The 22,821-nt window shown below is 34.3% G+C and overlaps 2 protein-coding genes across 2 annotated transcripts; both read right to left on the minus strand.

The window, feature by feature from the left end:
• Positions 1-73: 73 nt before the first annotated feature.
• Positions 74-7,759, minus strand: LOC144450452 (uncharacterized). The gene is made up of 5 exons (XM_078141063.1): positions 7,572-7,759; positions 6,665-6,828; positions 5,883-6,334; positions 4,957-5,065; positions 74-4,011 (listed from the first exon to the last, which is right to left on the minus strand). Exons 1-5 carry the CDS (start codon positions 7,753-7,755, stop codon positions 3,820-3,822), a joined length of 1,101 nt encoding a protein of 366 aa, XP_077997189.1. The 5' UTR covers positions 7,756-7,759; the 3' UTR covers positions 74-3,819.
• Positions 7,760-8,221: 462 nt separating this feature from the next.
• On the minus strand, positions 8,222-22,225 carry LOC144450931 (next to BRCA1 gene 1 protein-like). Its single transcript, XM_078141691.1, has 13 exons — positions 21,947-22,225; positions 21,768-21,830; positions 21,604-21,622; positions 18,374-18,627; positions 17,830-18,072; positions 14,911-15,100; positions 14,515-14,587; positions 13,842-14,033; positions 13,118-13,420; positions 11,713-11,842; positions 11,010-11,291; positions 8,594-8,768; positions 8,222-8,232 (listed from the first exon to the last, which is right to left on the minus strand). The coding sequence occupies exons 1-13, from the start codon at positions 22,040-22,042 to the stop codon at positions 8,222-8,224; spliced, it is 2,031 nt and encodes a 676-aa protein (XP_077997817.1). The 5' UTR covers positions 22,043-22,225.
• Positions 22,226-22,821: the final 596 nt, after the last annotated feature.

The following is a 22,821-nucleotide window of genomic DNA, read 5'->3' on the forward strand; positions in this document are numbered from 1 at the left end:
TTGAATTGATTCATCTTCTAACATACAATCCACATAGGTACATCATAACAAATAAATAACAAACCTCCCAGAGTGAAGCAATAAATGTATCTTTATTCATAAATTTTCTACATCCCATGCAATCTATTCAGGCTGTATTTTTAACTCGTTTCACATATTCTTAAGGTACACGGGGAAGAATCGCCTTGACTATTTCCGACGTAATCCGACACAGCACGAAGTGTTTTGGACTTTGAACTTTATTTGCATATGTCAAATTGTCCATGCTCACGTCCCACCACGGCCAGTCAAATAGGAGGAACAGATAGTCCAATGTTCCTGTTCCTTTACCAAAATATACTGAAGAATTGTTATTCCTGACAAAAAGAATCGTATTTACTGCACTCATCTTTTAAAATTCCCGCGATGTCACAACTCATGCACTATCGGGCGATCCGCTATGCAGAGACCTACTTCCGCATTCCACTCCATTATCATGGCGCCACCGGTAACCTCTCATGAATATTTATTAAAATACGTCATCTTCGGCTTCGTTCAGCAAGATTTTTCCACGTTCGGACTAATCCTTTGACCCAACTTTGCGTGTTAGCGGGAAGTACCCAGATGATAATGTAGATTTATGGTAATTCTTCAGACTCTGACCTATTGATGTTTGGTACTCGCTTTTCAATCGGATCACTCGTTACAGATTTACGTGATTTCACCTGGGACTTGAAAATGACAACGTTTGGACTCAAAAATGTACCATTTTCACAGTTTTTACTTAGAATTAATTGGAAATTCACCAATTTTCTATCAAACATTGATAGAGTATGTTGTTTTGAATGTGTCTCGGTCATAGTTCAGGGTGTATGCCAAGTACATTTACAGGAAACGCTCGCTGAAATTTTCACCGATTTTTTCCCAAAATCTTGACCAAATTTTACGTTTTTGTGAAGAAAATTGCTTCCACCAAGCAATTATTTTTTCATACATTGATTCACTAGGTATTTTTAAGACTATTCGAAGTTTCATGAAAATTAAACGGCAAATTTCCTTATGAGTGGCATGTGAAGTCAACAATGTATGTTAGATATTGTTACAGATCTAAGGGCCTGCAATCGGCAGCGGTCGGCTAGTGGTTCTTCCCCGTGTACCTTAAAGGGGAACACCACCACTCGAGGAAATATACATTTTCATGATTGTACATCACTTACAATAATTTGTAAAATGCAATAGACCACAGCAAAGATATACCCTTTTAGTGCACAAGATCAATTATAGGTGATGTATAATCATGAAATGACTCGCCAGAATTCATAGTTTATGAAAATTGCCCTCTTTCCTGGAGTGGCGTTTCCCTTTAACTATCTCATCACATGCACAACCAATTCACCTATTATCACATGCACAACCAATTCATACACATGTGCTTTCTTGTACACCATAGCTAACATACTTCTGTAAATGCATAATAATATTGAAATATATCATGAACATAAAATGAGAGAGACAACAAACCTTGAATATTACTGTTAACAAAGTACACACTAAGTTATGAAGGCAAAAAAAAAACAAAAGTTCACACAACTGCATCAATGATGGCGCTTATCACTAAGTTGAGATTTTTGGGGTTACCAGTACAGTTGTTTTAAATGGCAACTTCAATGTACACATAATCTTGTCAAAGGACTGATTTGAACAGCACACAATTTAGATGTTTTTTGTTTTACCCCATCTTCAATACCATGAAAAGCTATACTGCACATAAAAGTGAAAATACATGATGTACTTTATCTCGGCCAAACAAAATGACTTCTCAAAGCTCTGTGTATATGACTATGTTCTGCACCAAATAAAACATTATCTATAATACTTTACACAGAGATATAGTATTAATAACATATTATGTATATGACTGTTCTGCACCAAATAATGCAATATCTATAATACTTGATAGAGATATAGTAACAAATATGGCAGAACCTCCATTCTAATAGCAAAGCTTCAAACTAGTAATTGAACAAGTCTTCAATCGAAAAACATAGTCCCCAACTTGAGTGTTTTATGGCAAAGTTATTGTGCAAATTTGAATGGTGTCTCTAGGTAAAAAGCTTAATAATTTATTGACTAATTGCTTTTCAACCTTGACTATGGAGATCAAAGATATAAAAGAAAGCTGACCTTTGGGGTATAGACATTAAAATGGAGTCATTGTTCATTCAAGTTCTTGAGTTAAAAGAAAAACTTTGGTCATTTCACCTTGAAAATGTTTGTCAAGGTGAAAGGTCTATGTCTCGTAAGAAAGTTCATCATTGATAATGTGAGGGCGGACACTTGAAATAGTGTCCATATGTATCAAACTTTTGGAGATATTAAACAGCCAAAATGTGCTTGTTTTTTCAGTAACGTGGCAGCCATTTTTCAGGTCCAGGTCACAAAATTAAGTGACGTGCATATGCCTCAGTACAACCATGACATGATTACAATATCATCACTTGAAATGCTTGATTCAAAAAGCTATGAAGATAACCCAAATTTGGCTATTTGACCTTGAAGTTTTTAAAGGTCAAAGGTCAGGGTCTTAAAAGAAAGCTCATTTGATAATATGGTGTAGGCACTTGAATGGAGTCACTTTGTATTATACCTCAAAGGTCATGATGCATATTGTGAAATTTAACAAAAAATTGGCTTGCATTTGGACATAATTCAGTCGTAAAACAAAGTGACGTGTATGTCTGAGCACATAGTATGTTACCTTTATGTCAAGTTTGGTTGACATCAATTTGTACATGTCAAGTTTGGTTGACATCAATTTGTACATGCCAGAGAGATGAGGGTGAATGCACATACACATGGACGGAACCCAACACATAAGTCCCCTCCGGACGGTGCCTGTTGGGGACTAAAAAAAATCTTTAATACTAAAGGTTTAACAGTCAGTTTATGTCTAGATGGTTAACAATGAAATAATAAAAACCACCTTAACTCTGAAACAATGTCAAACCGCCACCGTAATAATGTAAATATGATAAATTTGATTAAAGACTGCCCTCACACTGCATTTGACAGAAAATGTCAGATGATTAATACTAGTACATCAAGATCTAATGTACTTTAAATAAACCACGAGATTATTACACTACACAGAGTGAACTCTTTTAAATCCATAACCAATCATTGTTTACCCTATTATAATAGTATTCCTTACTGCTCATTTACATTTTTCATTTGTTCAATTAGAATTAACTGCAGGAAACCAAGCTATTCTTAATCTTAGACAAGTAATGCTAGATCTCAACTGTACTCATTGATTTTTCTTGCACAGCTTTACAGTGTATCCACAGTTCATATACAATATGTTTAAAGTCACATAAATACAAATGAAGGCAGGTATACTTCTACTATTTAGAAATAAGGGTTTTTTACCATTAATTCTGTGCACATCAAGTAAACAGTGTCAACTGTGCAATAACCCTTAGACCTAGAGTGTAAATTCTGATTTCTGTTTAAAATACTGGAATTGAATCTTTACCTTCACTGAGTATATGTCTGTAGATATGGTAACATAGTTTGCTTTAATAGTTAATCACTTGTTGGATATAATCTTAAGTTAACATCAGTAGCTATGCTGCAAAACATACAGAATCAAGAATTTTGTTGAAAACTTGTCAGATACAATTCTTGTTGAACCTGTTTATTTTTCTTGGTAATGTGGTAATCATAATTGCAGTACTATGTCATATTTGTTTAATACACTGATTTCTCTGTTTGATCTACAAAATCATTGCAGGTGTGGACATTACATATCATTGTATACACTGGTTATTCAGTTACCATTCAGTGTCTATTGCTATGCCAGTCATTGTCAGCTTCGTTCACCAGATCTTGAACAACTCTTTCCAAGTTGTTGCTGTGTTTGTCAAGTAGTTTACTATTGAGTTCTCTATTACAGAATCCCATATCCATTAATTGATCCATGGGACTACGCATTCCTCCTTCTTTTGGCCATTCCGATTCTGGTGGCACTTTCTGATCAAATAAAAGTACACAGACAGACATACATTTTATACTATTCATCCACTGAATTAGCCAATTTCAAAAAGTCTCTGCCAATTTCAGTGAACATTAGGGATTACTTAGTGGTTTAAAATGGTGAAATATATTGATGAAGGGTGTTATTAATAGGTGGGAAGTGACTTAATAGATGATGTGTGTGGGCATGGAATGGCTGCTGGGATTTTGATCATATGGGACACCACAGAAGTAAAGAGAAAATTTATTTTGACATGTAAAAGTTGGCCTCTTCTGACACCATTTTCCTACAAATTGCAATCGATATTCTGAGCTGACATCATGGCAGTAAAGGAGTAAGAAACAAAATATTTGTACCATGAAGTACTGTAATTATCTCAAATTGGAGAACTTGTACTGAACTATACCTCATTTTCAATACAACTTCTATTCTAAATTTCATCCACGCAATCAATGAATATTGTAATTCCTCCTTTTACAACTCTGGTAATTGAGCCTTCAGTTTACTAAGATAGATGTAAACTAAATCTATTATTCTTCAATGTGGTAGATTACACAAGCGGGTGATAGAAGTTCCTCTATTGTTCATATAATCATGCAGTGATCAAGATAGTATAAACATTGGAAGTCCCAAAACAGCACACTGCAAGTTCATGAAACTCTGTGATGTCTTCCAACTGAGATTATAAGTAGACCAAAAGTCCATGCAATAACTTCTCACTGTTGTATCAACATGTTGTGACAATAAATTTAGTTGGTATCTATCTCAGTAAACCGAAGGCTCCATTACCAGCATAATAATATTATAAAGTTGATTACTTATTATTCCTGTTTCAACTGAATCAATCAAATATTATGATATACTCTAGCTCTGCAACTGTCAACAGATTTATACCAATATATGATTTTATTAACATATTGAATTAGATATTGAATTATTACCTGGTTGTTAAATATTGCATGTACTACACTGCCTCCTGTCCTGGCTGCAGCACTGATAGCTTGTACTGCTAGTTCACCAGCGTACTCCATAGCTTTCACTGGATCAAAGCTATAGATAAAACAATAGGGCACAAAGTTTACTCAGTATGCACACAATTATTTCATAGTGTATTTAGTCATACCACTCTTACCATCCAACTAAAGCATTTTCCTTGCTTGCCACAATTGTTTAAAGCATCCATATCAAGTGTAAAATAAGACTGGCACATGGTCCTTCCAACTGTAGTCAATTGATAAACAATATCAGCTAACAAACTGCAAACTAATTACAGTGTAATGAGAGTGTCAACTGTGACTATCTATAACTCAATAACGTGAGCTGAAGACATCTTATGACGTTTATGTTTACACTTTAGTCATCTTATATCTAACCTATGCTATGTAATGGTAATATTATAGATGAAGGAATTGGTATGAAAACTGATGCAATTCTAGATGCTGCAATTTATTAAGTTGTTCTCAATTATACTTGTCATTCTTACCACCAGTTAGATTGGTGGTGTTTCCAGCTTTGCTTTTTTTATTACGGTTATTGAGATTTACATCTTTTTTCATATTACTCACTCTGACTATTATCATAGTGGTTCTGTATACTATGCAAAACTCACAACAATTCACAGTTACATTTGTGAACTTTGATATCAAAATTACAAAATTTAACAAATATTTACAGTTCTGTGTTGACCACCCCTTTCATGTACAGACGTCTGCTATGGAATGCATGCCTTGCCTTCAAATCACATGATTAAGATGTGACGTGTATGGAACCCATGTATTATTAAACTAAGTGCAGCTGAATCTCTCTGTAATCTTATCTTGTCTTATCTATCTTTATGTGAATCACTTGTTTGCAAAAAATAACTTACGCTGGTTCTTCTCTTCTAGGATCTCCTTCACCAAATGCACCATCTCCAATATCTTCATTATCAGGTCTTTCATTGTCATTGTCATCTCCCCCATCACCCTGTGCATCATCACTTGCCTCACCCTGTGTGTCATCAACACCATTATCATCATCTTTGATATCATTGGCTTCATCATCATTATTGTCATCATCAACATCCACCCTTGAGTCATCATGTATTGCACCCTGGTCTAGTATGGGTGCTGATGGAAGTGCTTCTGTTGTGACCTCTGTATTAGCTGGCCTTATGGCTACAGTGATGGTTGATACTAGTGTTGGTGCAGCAGGGCTGGTTAATGTGACTGGTATGAGTGGTTCTTGCTGAGTGTCTGCTTGAGATGTAGCCAGGATATCATCAACTGTTTTGGCATCAACCTCTGTGGATCCTACCACACCACTATCAGTAAACAGACTCTAACGATGAAAACAAGTAACAATATCAGTAAATACAGACTACCAATAGTCTCTGATCTATCTCGTGGTATAGTTCTATAAATAAATCTCACCTCTGTGTCACTTCTACTACCAATACTAGATCTGGTCTCTGATCTATCTCGTGGTATGGTTCTATAAATAAATCTCACCTCTGTGTCACTTCTACTACCAACACTAGATCTGGTCTCTGATCTATCTCGTGGTATGGTTCTATAAATAAATCTCACCTCTGTGTCACTTCTACTACCAATACTAGACCTGGTCTCTGATCTATCTATCTAGTGGTACAGTTCTATAAATAAATCTTACCTCTATGTCACTTCTACTACCAAGACTAGATCTGGTCTCTGATCTATCTAGTGGTATGGTTCTATCAAAACATTCTGGTAGTGGAACTATACAGAAGTCCTCCAGTGTATCACGTGAGGAGTCACTTGCATTACTGATTGTGTCATCCACTAGTTCTCCAACCTCTGAAAGCAATTACATGTATTTTAGGACATTAGATATACCTAAAATTTACAAGCAAACAACAAACTTTGATTCTCTGGAGTTACTGAAATCTGAGTCCCGTTGTACAATACTAATCTGAATTGTACTAGCAAGACAAATCTCAATTCACAACAAGAATGATGGGAATGACCTCTGACCTCCAAGTCAGTTCACAAGGGTGATGGGAATGACCTCTGACCTCCAAGCCTCAATTCACAAGGGTGATGGGAATGATGACCTCTGAGTGACACCAAGGTGTGCCATGCCATCTTTGAATTGAACCTACATCATGTTGAAATCTGAAAAGTGTCGATGGTGAAATCATTTACTGTGCCAACCTTGCCCAAGTATTGCAATGAGAAGCTCTGTGGTACAGGGATATAGTTCTGTCAGTGTTTCAGCCACCAAGCAACTTGACCCTCAAATCCAAGTAAGTATTGCCATGGTCTTACTTACCAAAGACTAATTAATTTAGATAAGTTAGCTTCATTTATTTATTTTGCAATGAAAAATAGAGAGGAATTTCCCTCTATAAACTGAAACATTTGTATTACTGTTTGCTCTTTGGGCCTATGGCCTTATTGTTATGAAATAAACTGATTGATTGATTGATTGACTAATTAATTATACCAGCGTGAGAAATCTCAGGTCATGGGTAATTGGACTTTGAAATATATTCATATCTTCTACTGTGATAGTAATGTCAATCTTGTAGTGGTATTACCTGAATTAATTTCAAGATGTTCCATTCCATCTGTGACTGACACCTCATCTAACTGTTGTTTTGTTTCATCATCTGGTGTGTCGATTACCTCCACACTGCTACTACTACTAGCACTACACTTGGAGATCTGTTCTTGTAGTAGATTTTCATCAAGTTGTGGTAATGGTGAAATCCTTGGTGTCATATCTACAAGTCATCAAAAGCAAATAATTTCATTTGTTTTCTGTTTATTCTTCATTTCAAATTTGTTAATACAAGGATCCATTGTTTTCCTTAATAATAGATTCAATAGTTATAGTTCACACTTCAACTTTACACGACAGTAACATCACAAGAGTTGTAACAAAGTGAGCCATTTCAAATTTTTTTGTAAGTTAGTTGATGTAACCTAGAATCTAACTATCTAACTCAAAGCTGCAACTGGAATGTGTTGTTAAAATGTTTTGTTCAGTACAAAACTTACTAGTAATATCATACACCCTGTACATTATTGCATCACCTGTGTTAGGTACAATAACTTACTCATAATACCATACACCCTGAACATTATTGCATCATCTGTGGGTAAACATATACCGTACTAGTATTTGGTAGCTGTATACACAATAAATCAAATCAAATTGATTTTGGGTCCACACCCAAAAATCAATCTATTGTTGTACTAGTGATGGATAATAACAATTGCTGATTAACATAAACAATGTCCAATTATTGGTATTTTAATAATTTTCAGTGAACATATTGTGGTTGTTAGATTGGAAAATGATATTCCAGTTACCACTTGTGTAATTTTAGCGTGACATCAGATTCAAAATCAAGCTTTTGCTCAAAATTTAAACAAGTCACTACTGTAACACTACCTGTGGATAATATTGACCATAATTAACAGATACAATGTCTTTTTATAAGTAACTGACCAATTTTCAGTGAATATATCTTTGGTTACTTGATAAAATAAAATGTCCCAGTTGCAGCGAGTGCAGGTTTAATAACAACACATAAGTATATAAATATATACTTGCCAATAGGTGTATTATTTGGTGTGTTGGATTCATTGATATCTAGTAACTCAAAATTGAGTAAATCTTGTTGTAGTATAATGTCATCTTCTTCTTTACAATCTTCTTCCTCCTCTACATCTTCAGTATCAGCTGTTCTCTGAGATTGGTCCTCCTTTGGGATTATTTCTTCAATCACCTACACAGTGTCGCAAAATCAAAACATGATAAGACATTTATATCTAGTCACACAAAGCTGTAAGTATGCCCTCTATGTTAATTTGATGCCATCTTTCACATTGTGTTTTCTTGGTAAATTTACAACTACTTATACAGCAATTTCTTAGGACACACCAAAACTTGGTGTTCCTCTACCCATATTACAATGTGGTGACCAGTGAGTCCTCTAGGCCAATTTGATGTACCACTGACACATGGCAATTTCTTGTGGCACACCTCATTTTGAATTCCCCTATCCCTTTCTATGTAGCAACCAGTGAGTCCTCTAGGCCAATTTGACCTACCGGTGATACACTACAATTTCTTGAGGCACACCAACATTTTGATTCTCCTCTCCACAACCTGTGAGCCCTCTCAACCAATTTAATACACCACTGACACACAGCAATTTCATATGACCCATCAACATTTCCCCCTATTCTTTACTAGGTGGTACGTTAGCCTATAGTGCGCCCTCTAAGTCAATTAATTACACAACAATGTCAAGTTATAAACACTACTATTTGGATTAAAAAGAATAGAGAACACTCTACATTAATAATACTCTCTTTATCAGGGTAGTATTTGTTTATACACAAAACAACAAGTTGAGCATAACAGGATTAGGTGGATCATTTTTGATAAAAAAATAAACAATTTATGATAACAAATACTTAAACTGCACCACTCACTTCAAATGTTTATTTTTCCTTTTATCTGGTTGTATCTATTTCATGCTTTAAACAATATACTTTATATTTCATCTCCAAAAAGGTACTCAAAAGACTTCCAATCAGAATGATAGCTATAATTTCCAGTCACTTTCCCCACAATCAAGTATTCCATGACATACATGTTAATTAGACAACACTATACCACGACATTATCTGTAAACCCAGACACTAATACAACAAGAGAGGACTGTAAGGTCAACCATCTATTGTTACTTGGTGAATGGCAGCACTACACTGCATGCATTAGTAGACAATACAGCTACACACTTATACTACAGCTGTATTTTGAAAACATATCACCTCTCTCTATAAGTTGTATTCCTATTTGGATATTAACCTGCATGGTATTTATTATGGAAACCATGTTCTGGAAAATTAGGAATTATAAGAACAAAAACATAATTTATATATTTTGGTTTTCTTTACACCACCTCCAAATCCCCACTAAAGAGTTATATATGGTTCTCCTTTGATGTTATTCTCAGAACAACACACATGGATCACAGCAACAAGAACACAACAATAAAGTAACATATTAGAAAACTACCCAAACCAATCTACACACACATCAGTGAAATACAACAATAAAGTATATTCAAACAATAATAACTACAATATGAAAACATAAACCATTGCTAGATGACTAAACACAACTCTTTTGTTTACAATGCTATACCATGCATGCTGTAGCACTAATGATACAAACACATAATTATTCAATACTCACTGCTATAAATGTTTTGATCACTTCTTGCATTTTTTCTCTAGCACTAGTTACAATATCTTTCAGGATACACATATTGTACCGTCTGTCGGCCTCAACAAACTAATACTATCAAATATTTTCGGAGACAAAGAAACACTCAATTTGTCCTGTTTTCTAGTATAGCATATACACAAACCCTGACCTTTCACCCTCATTTAGTATTCATATTTTATTCTATTCAAACTCTTCTTATTTGCATATGAATCAATAGAACAGAACAAAGGGTCGCTTAAAAGTAGTCATTATAATCACTATTTACACCGCCATCAAATAAGGACAAGTATTAAACTTTATTCTAATACAGTATTAACTGATTTTAAATTAAATCTCATGTTGATAATTAAGTTCAGTAGGTTTATCCAGTGAACACTATTTCTGTTAGTAGTCATTATAATCAACAAACAGACAATTGACAAATATCATATATATTGCAATTAATATCTTTCAGTGTTGTACCTTGATTTTGACATACAATATTAAAAGGAATTACATCAGGGTTCGTGTTAACACGTTATTCCGTGCCTGGGACGCAATACATTTCAATGGGACCCACTTCAATTTTTACCCGTGAGTCCCTGGGACTTGCAGCTAAATATTTACTATGCTACTCACCACATACAAAAACATGGAAAAGTATGTGTAATCTGCTACTCTATAATGAATGTCAAACTAAATGATAATTCATACATTTTTTAAGAGATCATATAATATTTTGTCTTACCTCATCATCTGACTGTGTGGTTTGTTCATCTTCATTTTCTGGTAATATGGTAGGTTTGTTTGGTGGTTCCAACATTTCAGGTTGGTCTACAACAATGGAACACCATACACGATGTCCAAATTCCTCATCTCCCTGACACATACGCCAATGACTTTGATACTGTCCAGGTGTATTAGGTGCTTGGAATTCAACACTCACTGTATCTTCTTTGTTTGCTGGTACAGGAGGAACATCAACTTCTGGACCACACATAATGTCAATACTACCCCACAGTAGTTTTAACTACAAGAAATCAGGATTAAAGACAGACATGGATTAGGACTAAAGGCTAAGGTTAGATTAGGATTGAGTTTGGCATTGCAATTTACTAATAAAGCTGTAGAAAAAAGGTGGTCCTGAACATAAGAATGACAAGTTCATAGAGCTCCACAGATAAGAAAGTAGAGTGGATATTTCTTGATTTATATGTCTATATAGTTTACAATGTAAAAGCAGTGAGTGATCAGTAAGGAGTATTTAGTAAACTATCTTTTTCTTTTAGAACTAGACACTTTTTATGTTTTGTTGTTTAGAGATAGTGAGCATTCAGTAAACTATTTCTGTAGTACTTTGGTTAGATTGATAGTAGTTTCATACAATAAATGTACAACCTGGTTAGATTGATAGTCATTTCATACAATAAAATATGCTAACATTATCCTACCTTGGTATCTGTGTTCCATGGCAATGTACCTTGATTTCTCAATACCCAGTGTTTAATAAACTTGGTACCAGGTTGCACATGGGTATCATCAGGCATGTTACCATCCTTCACAAAGGCAGCATCCATCTTACTACAAATCAAAGATGATGAACAAGTTACATGTATTGAATATTATAAAAACACTAATTGATAATCAAAGTTTTTCCATATGTAGATGAATTTATGTTTCCAAATGTGACAATAGTAATCATATCAACAAAGCTTGTTTACATATAAAGGGAGTTAAAACATAGCTCATAATGTTACACATGCATTGGGGATGATTTTAACCCACAGTAAATATTGCTTTACTTTAGTGCAGTACATGCCTTTTCTCTAAACTGAAATTGGATTTACAACAGGCAATATCAATCATGTGGTACCATGTGGAATAATCATTTCGCACTTTATTTATTTACATACATGTATCTACTGTCATTTTTTATAGTCTTTTCTCTCTTCTATTTTTTTCTTAGCATATTTTGTGTTAGCTTTATTACCATACCTTTGCTCATCATAACATCTCACAGACTTCAAACCATAACATTCACTTAGTCTAACATCTCACAGACTTCAGACCATACCATTTACTTAGTCTAACATCTCAGTGACTTCAAACCATAACATTTACTTAGTCTAACATCTTAGTGACTTCAAACCATAACATTCACTTAGTCTAACATCTCAGTGACTTCAGACCATAACATTCACTTAGTATAACATCTCAGTGACTTCAAACCATAACATTTACTTAGTCTAACATCTGAGTGACTTCAAACCATAACATTTACTTAGTCTAACATCTCAGTGACTTCAAACCATAACATTTACTTAGTCTAACATCTCAGTGACTTCAAACCATAACATTTACTTAGTCTAACATCTCAGTGACTTCAAACCATAACATTTACTTAGTCTAACATCTCACAGACTTCAGACCATAACATTTACTTAGTCTAACATCTCAGTGACTTCAAACCATAACATTTACTTAGTCTAACATCTCACAGACTTCAGACCATAACATTTACTTAGTCTAACATCTCAGTGACTTCAAACCATAACATTTACTTAGTCTAACATCTGTGACTTCAAACCATAACATTTACTTAGTCTAAAATCTCAGTGACTTCAAACCATAACATTCACTTAGTCTAACATCTCAGTGACTTCAGACCATAACATTCACTTAGTCTAACATCTCAGTGACTTCAAACCATAACATTTACTTAGTCTAACATCTCACTGACTTCAGACCATAACATTCACTTAGTCTAACATCTCAGTGACTTCAAACCATAACATTCACTAACTCTAACATCTCGGTGATTTCAAACCAGAAACATGAAATATATCAATCACTTACTCCAACAACTTTGAGTATGATGGTGAAATGAGAGGACATGTTTCATCTTCAGCTTCCAGTATACTTTCCTCAATCTTTTCTTTCTTACTAGGCATGACAGTTTCCTTAGCTTCAAACCTTCTCTTCATTTTCTCCTCTTTCCTCTCATACTTCTCCTTCAGCTTCTCAATCTTCTTCTCACATTTGTCTTTCAATGTCTCCTGTTTCTTCAACTTCTCAGCTAGTTTCTCAACTTTTTTCTCTCTCTTTTCAACTTGCTTTTCAAGTTTCTTTCCTTTATTATCCCACCAGTAGGTAGTGCATCTGTTAAATTTAAGAGTAGTATTACAGTTACACTTGGAAATATTTTCATTTCAGAGAAGCTTACTACTGTTACAAGTATATAGGCAAAGTACACACTAATCTAGGCAGTACACAGTTATGAATATACACTCACCTAGGTGGTACATATACTGGTATTCCATTCAAATGTAATGCTCCATTTTGAATATACACTCACCTAGGTGGTACAATACATATTCCACTGCTATCATTGACTTAAATGTAAATGCTACATTTCTGAATGCATGCTCACCTAGGCGGTACACATACTGGTATTCCATTGCTATCATTGACTTACATGTCAATGTTTCTTTAGGAATATACATGTATGAATACACACTCACCTAGGTGGTACATATTTTACTGCTATCATGTAAATGCTACATTATGAATGCACACTCACCTAGGTGGTAGATATGCTGGTATTCCATTGCTATCATTGTAGATAACACTCTTCAGTAATGGTTTTAGTTCACCACTGACATCCCTACCAGCACCAACAGCTGGACGTCTCAGCTTGACAAACACATGGTCTTCATTATGGACACCTTCTAATACTTCACATTGCATACACAGATCATAATCAGCACAGTTACTAAAATGACAAAATATGTATTTCTGTTCATCACAAGATTAACATCAGTATGTTAATTCTGTAACTCGTCAGGAATTAACGTGAATAATTTTTAGCCACAAAATTAACTTGACATTATCTTTAGAAGATTTAATTTGGTCAGAATATTTTGTGCCACAAACTTCACAGGTTATAATTTACAGAATACTTGACAAAATCTTTATCAAGGTACAAAATAAGGAGATATTTTACTTTTGTGGAAAGGTTCTACAGTAAGACTTGGTAAAATATTTGACAAAGGTTCTACACTTTGACTTGGTAAAATATTTGACAAAGGTTCTACAGTAAGGCTTGGTAAAATATTTGACAAAGGTTCTACACTTTGACTTGGTAAAATATTTGACAAAGGTTCTACACTTTGACTTGGTAAAATATTTGACAAAGGTTCTTCACTTTGACTTGGTAAAATATTTGACAAGACAAGGCAAATAAGGTTACTTACCCACACTTGTAACGTACTCCGATAATGGTCTGGTCACAGTTATCACATACAATACCATAATGACAATACATTGCTGTTGTGACAAGACAAACAGATATTAGTTCATATAATCTGTTGATAGGATCAATTTATATCTTATGAATCATACTTTCCAGTATATGTACCATGGTAGATAAGTGTCAATGACTTGGTTTCTGTAATACCATTTCAAAGAAAAGTGTTGTCAATTTTCTTCTTAGACTTAGCTTTCCTTACTTTATAACTGTAAACATATATTTTCAACTAGACAACTGAGACATATCTTTTTAAGTTCATACAAAATACATACATGCTGTTAAACCCACTTTTCCGTTTTGTGCAAAACATAAAATGCCATTAAATGGAAAGAGTACTTACGTCTGGTTAGTCCTTCAGCAGGAGCAGCAGCAGCGCCAGCACCTGGCACTGGGATAATTGGTGGTGGTGGTGGTGGTGGTGGAGGGGGAGGGGGTGGAGGAGGTGCTGGCATTCCACTTGTACCATGTACAGATTCAATAACTGCACCATTTAGTCCCCTCAATACTCCCTGTACAATCTGAGGTACCATCTGTTCATGTTAAATCAACAACATTAGTATTTTACACCATCATTAAACACATTTCAATCTTACTATACTACACTGTATAACAACTACCTATATACCTGAGTGCTGTGCCCCCCCCCCTCCTCCTTTCTTTCTTTCAACAAATTTTACAAAGTTTGAGCTAAGAAATTTTGAAAGTAACAGTTGATTACTCTTTTACTAGTAAATGTAGGAATTTGAAATTAGGAAAGTGGTGGGGTATGTGGGTGGCATATCCCGGGGGAGGGGGGGGGGTGTTGGGGTGTTCCATTCATAGATGTACAAATGAAAATGCATGTACAGAGGTACCCATGTGTATGTTCTAAAATGTTTATCAAAATGTCCATTATATGCCTACAATAAGTACATACTTTTTGCTTAGTTTTTTAATTTGAATTGTCAATCATAATGTTATAAATGCATAGAATTATCAAGCCATTCACAACATCAGGTACATGAACAACTATGGCATTTTAATATTTAGCAAGCCAACTTATAAACAAGAAACATAAATCGTTCAGTATCAAGATTATTCCAAGCAGTATGATAAACAATATTTGTGTATGGACGATGCAGAAAAATGAAGTACTGATTTGCTGACTGGTCACCACTGACATTAACACTTCAGACACACTTATACACATGTAGTAGTAAAAACATTGGACTCTCCAGGAAGACTTATTGGGCTGGCCAAATGTGCAATGTATTAAATATTACAGTAGTAGAAACATTGGACTTTCCAGGAAGACTTATTGAAGGACTGAAGAACAGAATGATAAGATATCAAGACAGTTTACAAGAACACATGACAAGAGTAACTGTATGACATCACACTAAGTTATTAAAGTATTAGTACTACTACAATCAATGTACATAACTACAAGTATGGAAGTTACCATCTCAGCCATACACTTATGACAGCTTAATGAAATTATATCAGACATGCCTAACAACTATAAAAGCAGAAAAGAAAAGAAATGAAAAAATTCATGTTTACAAACAAATACAGCAATGACAAGGCAGTTGATGAGGTGATATAACTGTTGATACATTTAGGAGGAATAGGAACATACTTGGAATTGGGCTTTGTCCCAAGACCAGCCATAACATAAAGAAGATATGACCTTGACTAACTAATTATGCAAGCACAGACAGAGAAGAGAGAAAAGAAGATTGCAACATTTTATGTGCTAATCTTATATCCAAATAATCAATTTTTTTACATTTTCACATTTTTGTTTAATTATTGTATGGTCGATGATCAAACAAGGCAAACAAACTGAGATTCAGTGAATATAAAGATTAACTTAATGACATTTTGTTAACTTGCAGAACATTGTCATGATAAAAAAAGAAGAAATTTTCTCACACTTATCAAAGACTGAAAATGACCCCAGGAATAGAAATACATCTATACATGTTTGGAACAGAGTACACAACATTCTTTACACAAGATGGCTTAATTATGTGGATAGATGTGACACCATGTCTTTCAAAGCTTGACTACATGTGTGAAAAACTTAATTTTTTTATGTGTATTTTCAACTTCTAAGCACTAAAATTGTAGTATATACAAGTTTCAACCATCCATGTGCTTCCACATCAGTCTAAACAAATCTTCATACGAGACACGACGTTTGCTACATTTTAGTTTTGTAAAAAAAATTCCAATGCAATATTTGACCTCAGCATATTTACTATGGTGTCTACAGAAATTAATGATCATTTAGGAAAATCTAAGTCGTGACAAGTTACCCAAAAATAGACAGATTTCACCTGGCCTTGACAAGTATGATTTTATTTTGAGTATGTTTATGTTAATTAATTATCACACAGCTCTTGAAATGTTCTGTACAAACATGTGATTTTGTTATCAACTGACCTAGTGTGAGTGTAAGGTGACAGTTTGTACAAATATCACAGAACTACAACGATTATTTGGCCAGAAATGTGTAAAAATACTAACAAATAAAGGTAATTATAGAAATTTAATAATAATGTCAAAATTACCATAATATTGTAATATCATAACCAAAACTGGTAGAATTATTCAAATTAGATATGCCTTTCCACTCAATACCTAGAAATGTTTGTTTTCTGTACATAAACCTTCAACTTCTTATCAATATTTACTTAATTTTTCAATGACATCAGTCACAGTAAACATTACCACTATTGTTCCTAGTCATTTTACTTCCAACAAACAAAAAAAGGAGTCGTGTGTTTTTCCTCTGAATTTTAGTTGTAAGATCACCCAAGAGCTATTACAGAAAGTGGTCTGTACTGTGCATACTGGCTAAGAGAGTGAAGTTAACATGTTATAGATGTTTTGATTACTGTAACAGGAAGACACAGAAAATAAAGTTTTAATTTTATGCTTGGTTGCAACCAAGATTTCTAAATATATATTAGGCGTTATCACACAAATAGTGCTATACCTATTAACCCACATGCCAATGCATGTCATTCACAAATAAATACACAAATAAACTCACAACACTGTAGTGCTTTGTAAAAATGTAAGACTTGTTTTTTTACTGTAGGCGCAATCCGAAAATGTATCAGTCATGTCAGGAATATGTCAGCCAATCCTAAAAATCCAGATAAGTCATTCTATTAATAGTACTAGTTAGAGAAGTTTGAATCATACACGACTTAGGAATATAACAATTTTATAACAATGTACAAGGTAAAATCCCTCTACCAATACTTACCTTTCTGAATTCTTGTTTGAACCACTTGGGTGGGGGTGGGGCTTCCCCACTTGTATCTGTATTATCACAACCGGGTTGAGGTTTGGCACCTGATTGCTTGGTCTTCTCACTGTCAATTTTAGCACGAGATCTTCCAACCTCCTCTGCCAAGGCAGCGTAGTAATGTTTACGTTTACATTTAGTTTTACGTAGAGCATATCGATTGAACGGTTCACGGCGTTCTGATTTAGAATATCCACTCTCCTGTAGAGTATGCAAAAATTATTACATTCAACAAATACATGTGAGGAATAGTTTCTGACGGCAGAGAAAATATGGTTTAGAATTACTTACATTAGAATACACATTTGTTAAATTCTGGGGATTGATATTGTATATTGGTAGACTCAGCATTACTTCATCCCCTAAATGTACCTCAGAATTATATATATATATTCATTCACTCACTCTCTCTCACACACACACACACACACACACACACACACACACTAACACTAACACACACTAACACTAACACCACATCCTGAGTACCACAAGGACTTACCTGCAATGGTCCTTCTTTCTCCATGACATCCTCTACAATGATAGCAGCATCACCCTGGTCTGCCTGGTCTATTGCATCCATTTCATTGTCTGATGGTACACTTGTAGGTGTAGTAGATAATGAGCTATTACTTGGATCCTGTGTTGTATCCATAGCTGTTGGTGCTGATGGTACAACTTGTGCTAACATGTCTACTGTTATATTCATTGTATTTTCACACTTCTTTGCTACTTCCTTAGCTTCAGTTAACTCAGCTGTTGAATCAAATAAGTAGAAATTTGTTAGAAAAAAAACTGTCAAAACTTTTGACAGATATCAACATGTCAGACTTGAATAATCGCCACATAAAGCTATCAGAAAGAAAAAACATTACGAACAGTAAGTATTATTGTATAGGTCAAGACAAGGGCATGCGTATGTTTAGTGAGGGCTAAAATTGGTACGATTTGGCAAAAACTCACCAAGGATATATTTTTAATATATATTTCATACATTTTTCTATATATTTTCTTCACATACATACCTGTGGCTGGATTAATTGTTCAATTTGTTGATATGCTAACACACTAGCGCTAGTTGTCAGCCATATTGATATTGCACAATTACATTTCACCTACATAAAACTAATCATATCTATTTATATATTCTTTTTTTGTCAAATTTGCTGACCAACAAATTCCACTTTTTAGGTTGAAAAAGATTCTAAATACAATGGCATGATTACAATCTGACAATGTTTTACCTTGCTGTAAGTTTAAGGCATTATATACATATGTGTACAGAATAATGTACATATACATGTACTATTGTTTGCATACATGTATATGCATGACCTCTTATTGCAGTGGCCTAAATTTGAAGTTTAGTGAGTCACATTTTACATGCTTCAAATTGTTCATGGACTGGTAAATTGTTAATAAATGCACACAGACAGATACATGGATACTAATATATACATACATACATATATATCTAATATTGCATCGAGCACTGTTCTCTCCAGTGAGACACTTATACTTATATGAATACAAATATGTCTAGTAATAATACCCTTTTCTTTGAATCTGTCAATCTCTGGCTGCTGTCCCTGCTGCTATTATTTCATTTTCAGTTTGTATAATAATATTCAATATCTTGTAATTCTTTACAGTACTGTAAGCACTATAGCTTGGTTGACTAAACACTAGCATGTTATCTGCACATATGTATCAGTGGTTCTCACAGTAACCCAGATTCCCCGCTAACTAAACAGTACTTCCATATGTCTAAATATGCTTTGAAATTGTCAGGTGGAAGCTATAGCCTAGAATCCATACTGAGCATAGTCCACTTCAATTCTACAAGTATAACAAGACAGCTACAGTTCCATGCTATAGAATATGTTTGTAATTATGCCATGAATGTTTATATTAATTAATTTGTTTCCTAAGGATTCTGACAAACAAGTTTATTCACTATCATTTATTTTGAAGTAGGTGAAAAATCTTGACAAGTAGGTGGGAATTATATATAACAAAACTTCAGATTTATGGAGAATTATTACAAGTGGTCAACAAAATGTTAGCAAATAAAGAAGGTACAAGAAGTTGTTTTTGTCAGCTACTGAAGGTTATCAGTAACACACCTAAGAGGTTGTGGCAGTAGTGTGTGAGCACTAGTTTTGTGAGTGTGATAATGGTGGTGGGTCTTCATTCTCTGATTGTTTCCAACATACTTTAACTATAATACTGTCACGTTATTACTAGAAGATGTGCTAGAAATTTAACTTTTCCAACACAATTCTTTGCCAACTGCCTTAGTGTTCTCAATCATTAATGTTAGAAGAGTTACATGTACAAACTAAGTTTTTTCTACATGCCTAGTTTCCAAACAATTTATTCACCACATATGCAAATACAAGGTGATTCATTGTCACTTTAAACTAACAATGACAAGTTTGTGTCTGATTCACATTCTGTTGACTTTGTAATTTCCATGTCTAATGGTTGCTAGGACACCAAACCAAGATGTCTGCCAATCAATCTGACAAACTCATGGTGACTACATGATAACACAACAACTGTTTAGAATCACCAGTGGAAAACTTTGTACCACTCTAGTCACAGAATCATACATTGAGACTTTAAAAGTGTTAAATAATTTTGAGTAAATCTTGGTTCTTTCACATACATGTAAAGGGTTTAATTATTATCAGAATGTACATTTGGAGGTTATAAGCCTAAGTTGTTAGCAATTAGGATATAGCCCATAATTACATTTCACCACATGTTAGAAACTACTCTATAAACCTTTATTTATCATGTCTTGTTTCCCTGTACCATCCTTATATCTTAGTTACATAAAATCATTAATGACGTTTATAATCACTTTCAAGAAAACATGACGTCTTTTGAAACAAACACAATTCCCTGATATAGAAGTTGTAACATACATCATGTATGTGACTAACTCCTCACCTGCACATATTATGTTCATAAATTTGACTTCTTACGAAATAAATTATAATAGAAAAAATAAATATCAAAATAGCTCAACTGTCGATCTATGTGTGATATTCTTCCATGTGGATGCAATGTACGTGTTACATTTATTTCATCACTTTCAGACACTTGTGTAGAATAGTGGCTACTTATGAGTAACACTCCTATTTAGTGTTTGTTAGGGAGTCTGATCTGATACTACCAGAGCTTCAAATCCAACTCCTGTCCCTACCACGAGTTTATAATCGTCTGGTCCTTTATTTTAAACTTATGCTTTTCATCTTACCTCGTAAATATTACATTAATAACAATTAACATTTGTTGCATACAAACACCTGCAGTGCTGCTCACATGGTACGGAGTTGTCTATCAATACTCTCATTTTAATCCTCAGTAATATTTTTATTTATCATTAATGTTATTGTTTACAGCTGGCGCAAGCACGTTCACTTCTACTGGAAGGTTGTGATCTTTTGTTTACGTTTAAATGAACGCATACATTCTGGATAAATCTACAGTAATATTGTAGTAATTTCATTATAAATCTGTAGTGCAAATGAATTAAATGTTGGTGGTGTTGGTGCTGGAGATGTACAAACAAACCTAGTCTTGCATATAAGTTATAACAGTTATTTACGACACATTTCCAGGGGGGGGTGAATATAATGACGCAACATCCCAAAATAAAGCTATTCCGATTACCGCGTGTCAGTCTTACTGTCTGGCTTAAATAACACGTAATATAATTACCTTCACTGCTTAAACAGACCTGTAAAGAAAACAGAATTATAGAGGTTACATAAAATTCTACCCCAGTGTACAAACTTTGCGAAAAACGCAGAACAACTGAAAGTTAAAGGTGCACTACATGAAATAAATAAAAAATTCAAGATGGCGGATGGGAACATACTTACTTCGTCATTTTCCTCGTCAACATATCTGATCCGTATTGTCTCTTTCTCCAGGACGCACTTTAACTGTAACAAAAGAAAAAGAGTAGAATTTACGAAAACCATGACACATTAAGATCTACTGCTTTTAAATCAGATTTAACATCTGACGAAGCATACACAAATTGTTAAAATGCACGTACCATAGCTTCAAAATTTTCCCATGATATGTCGTACGTCAGCTGATAAACATTCGTCTCCCCGTCACAGCGGACCGCCAAAGCGAAATTTCCCGACATTTGAACTAGGGCAATAGTTCTGAATTAAGTCTGTTATCGGCCCACCCCTTCTTAAAGGGGGAATACCAGTTTCCACAGTTACGATCGCTGAGTATTGGAACAACTAAGTTTCGCAATGAGATCTCTTTGGATTTGTTGTCATATGACCCACTAACCCCTCATATCTGATAGGAAATACATCCGCGATAGCAGGTAAAAGTAATTTTTCGATAATACCTCACCATACATTATTTACTTTGCAATTAGAACAAGAAAAAATTACTACATTAGTGTTTAAAGTGTTTCGGGAAAGCCTATAAAGTTACAGACTGATCTTTGTTTTGTAATTGCTGCGGATTGATATAGTATGTAAATCGCCATTTACCAATATATAGATGACGTCATTATTGTTGACACCTTGAATTACGAAGGTGATGTATTTACTCGTGACCTTTTTTAGTCACCACGTCGTCGACACGTATTAAACTCCAGTAGCTACAATGGTTTGCTAATTTGTCGGAATTTTGTCTTGAAAAATAAAACAGCCTTTAGTTTATAATTGATGAAGTAGTTCTGTACCAATGTATTGACACATGTCCGTTTGTGAACAATCATTTGTCTATGACCTTTAATCCATTGGATATTGATAGGATTTGATAATTGGTCAACATACTACCAGTATCCCTTAACAAGAAAAGAAATATATTTAAAAACATATTTCTTTAGGATAGCATAGAATCTTTACTGCATCCGTCAAGAAAACTACATTTCTTCATTGGATTTTCTGCAATAAATATTTG

This window comes from Glandiceps talaboti, chromosome 20 (genome assembly GCF_964340395.1).
Source record: "Glandiceps talaboti chromosome 20, keGlaTala1.1, whole genome shotgun sequence".
Classification (NCBI taxonomy): Eukaryota; Metazoa; Hemichordata; class Enteropneusta; family Spengelidae; genus Glandiceps; species Glandiceps talaboti.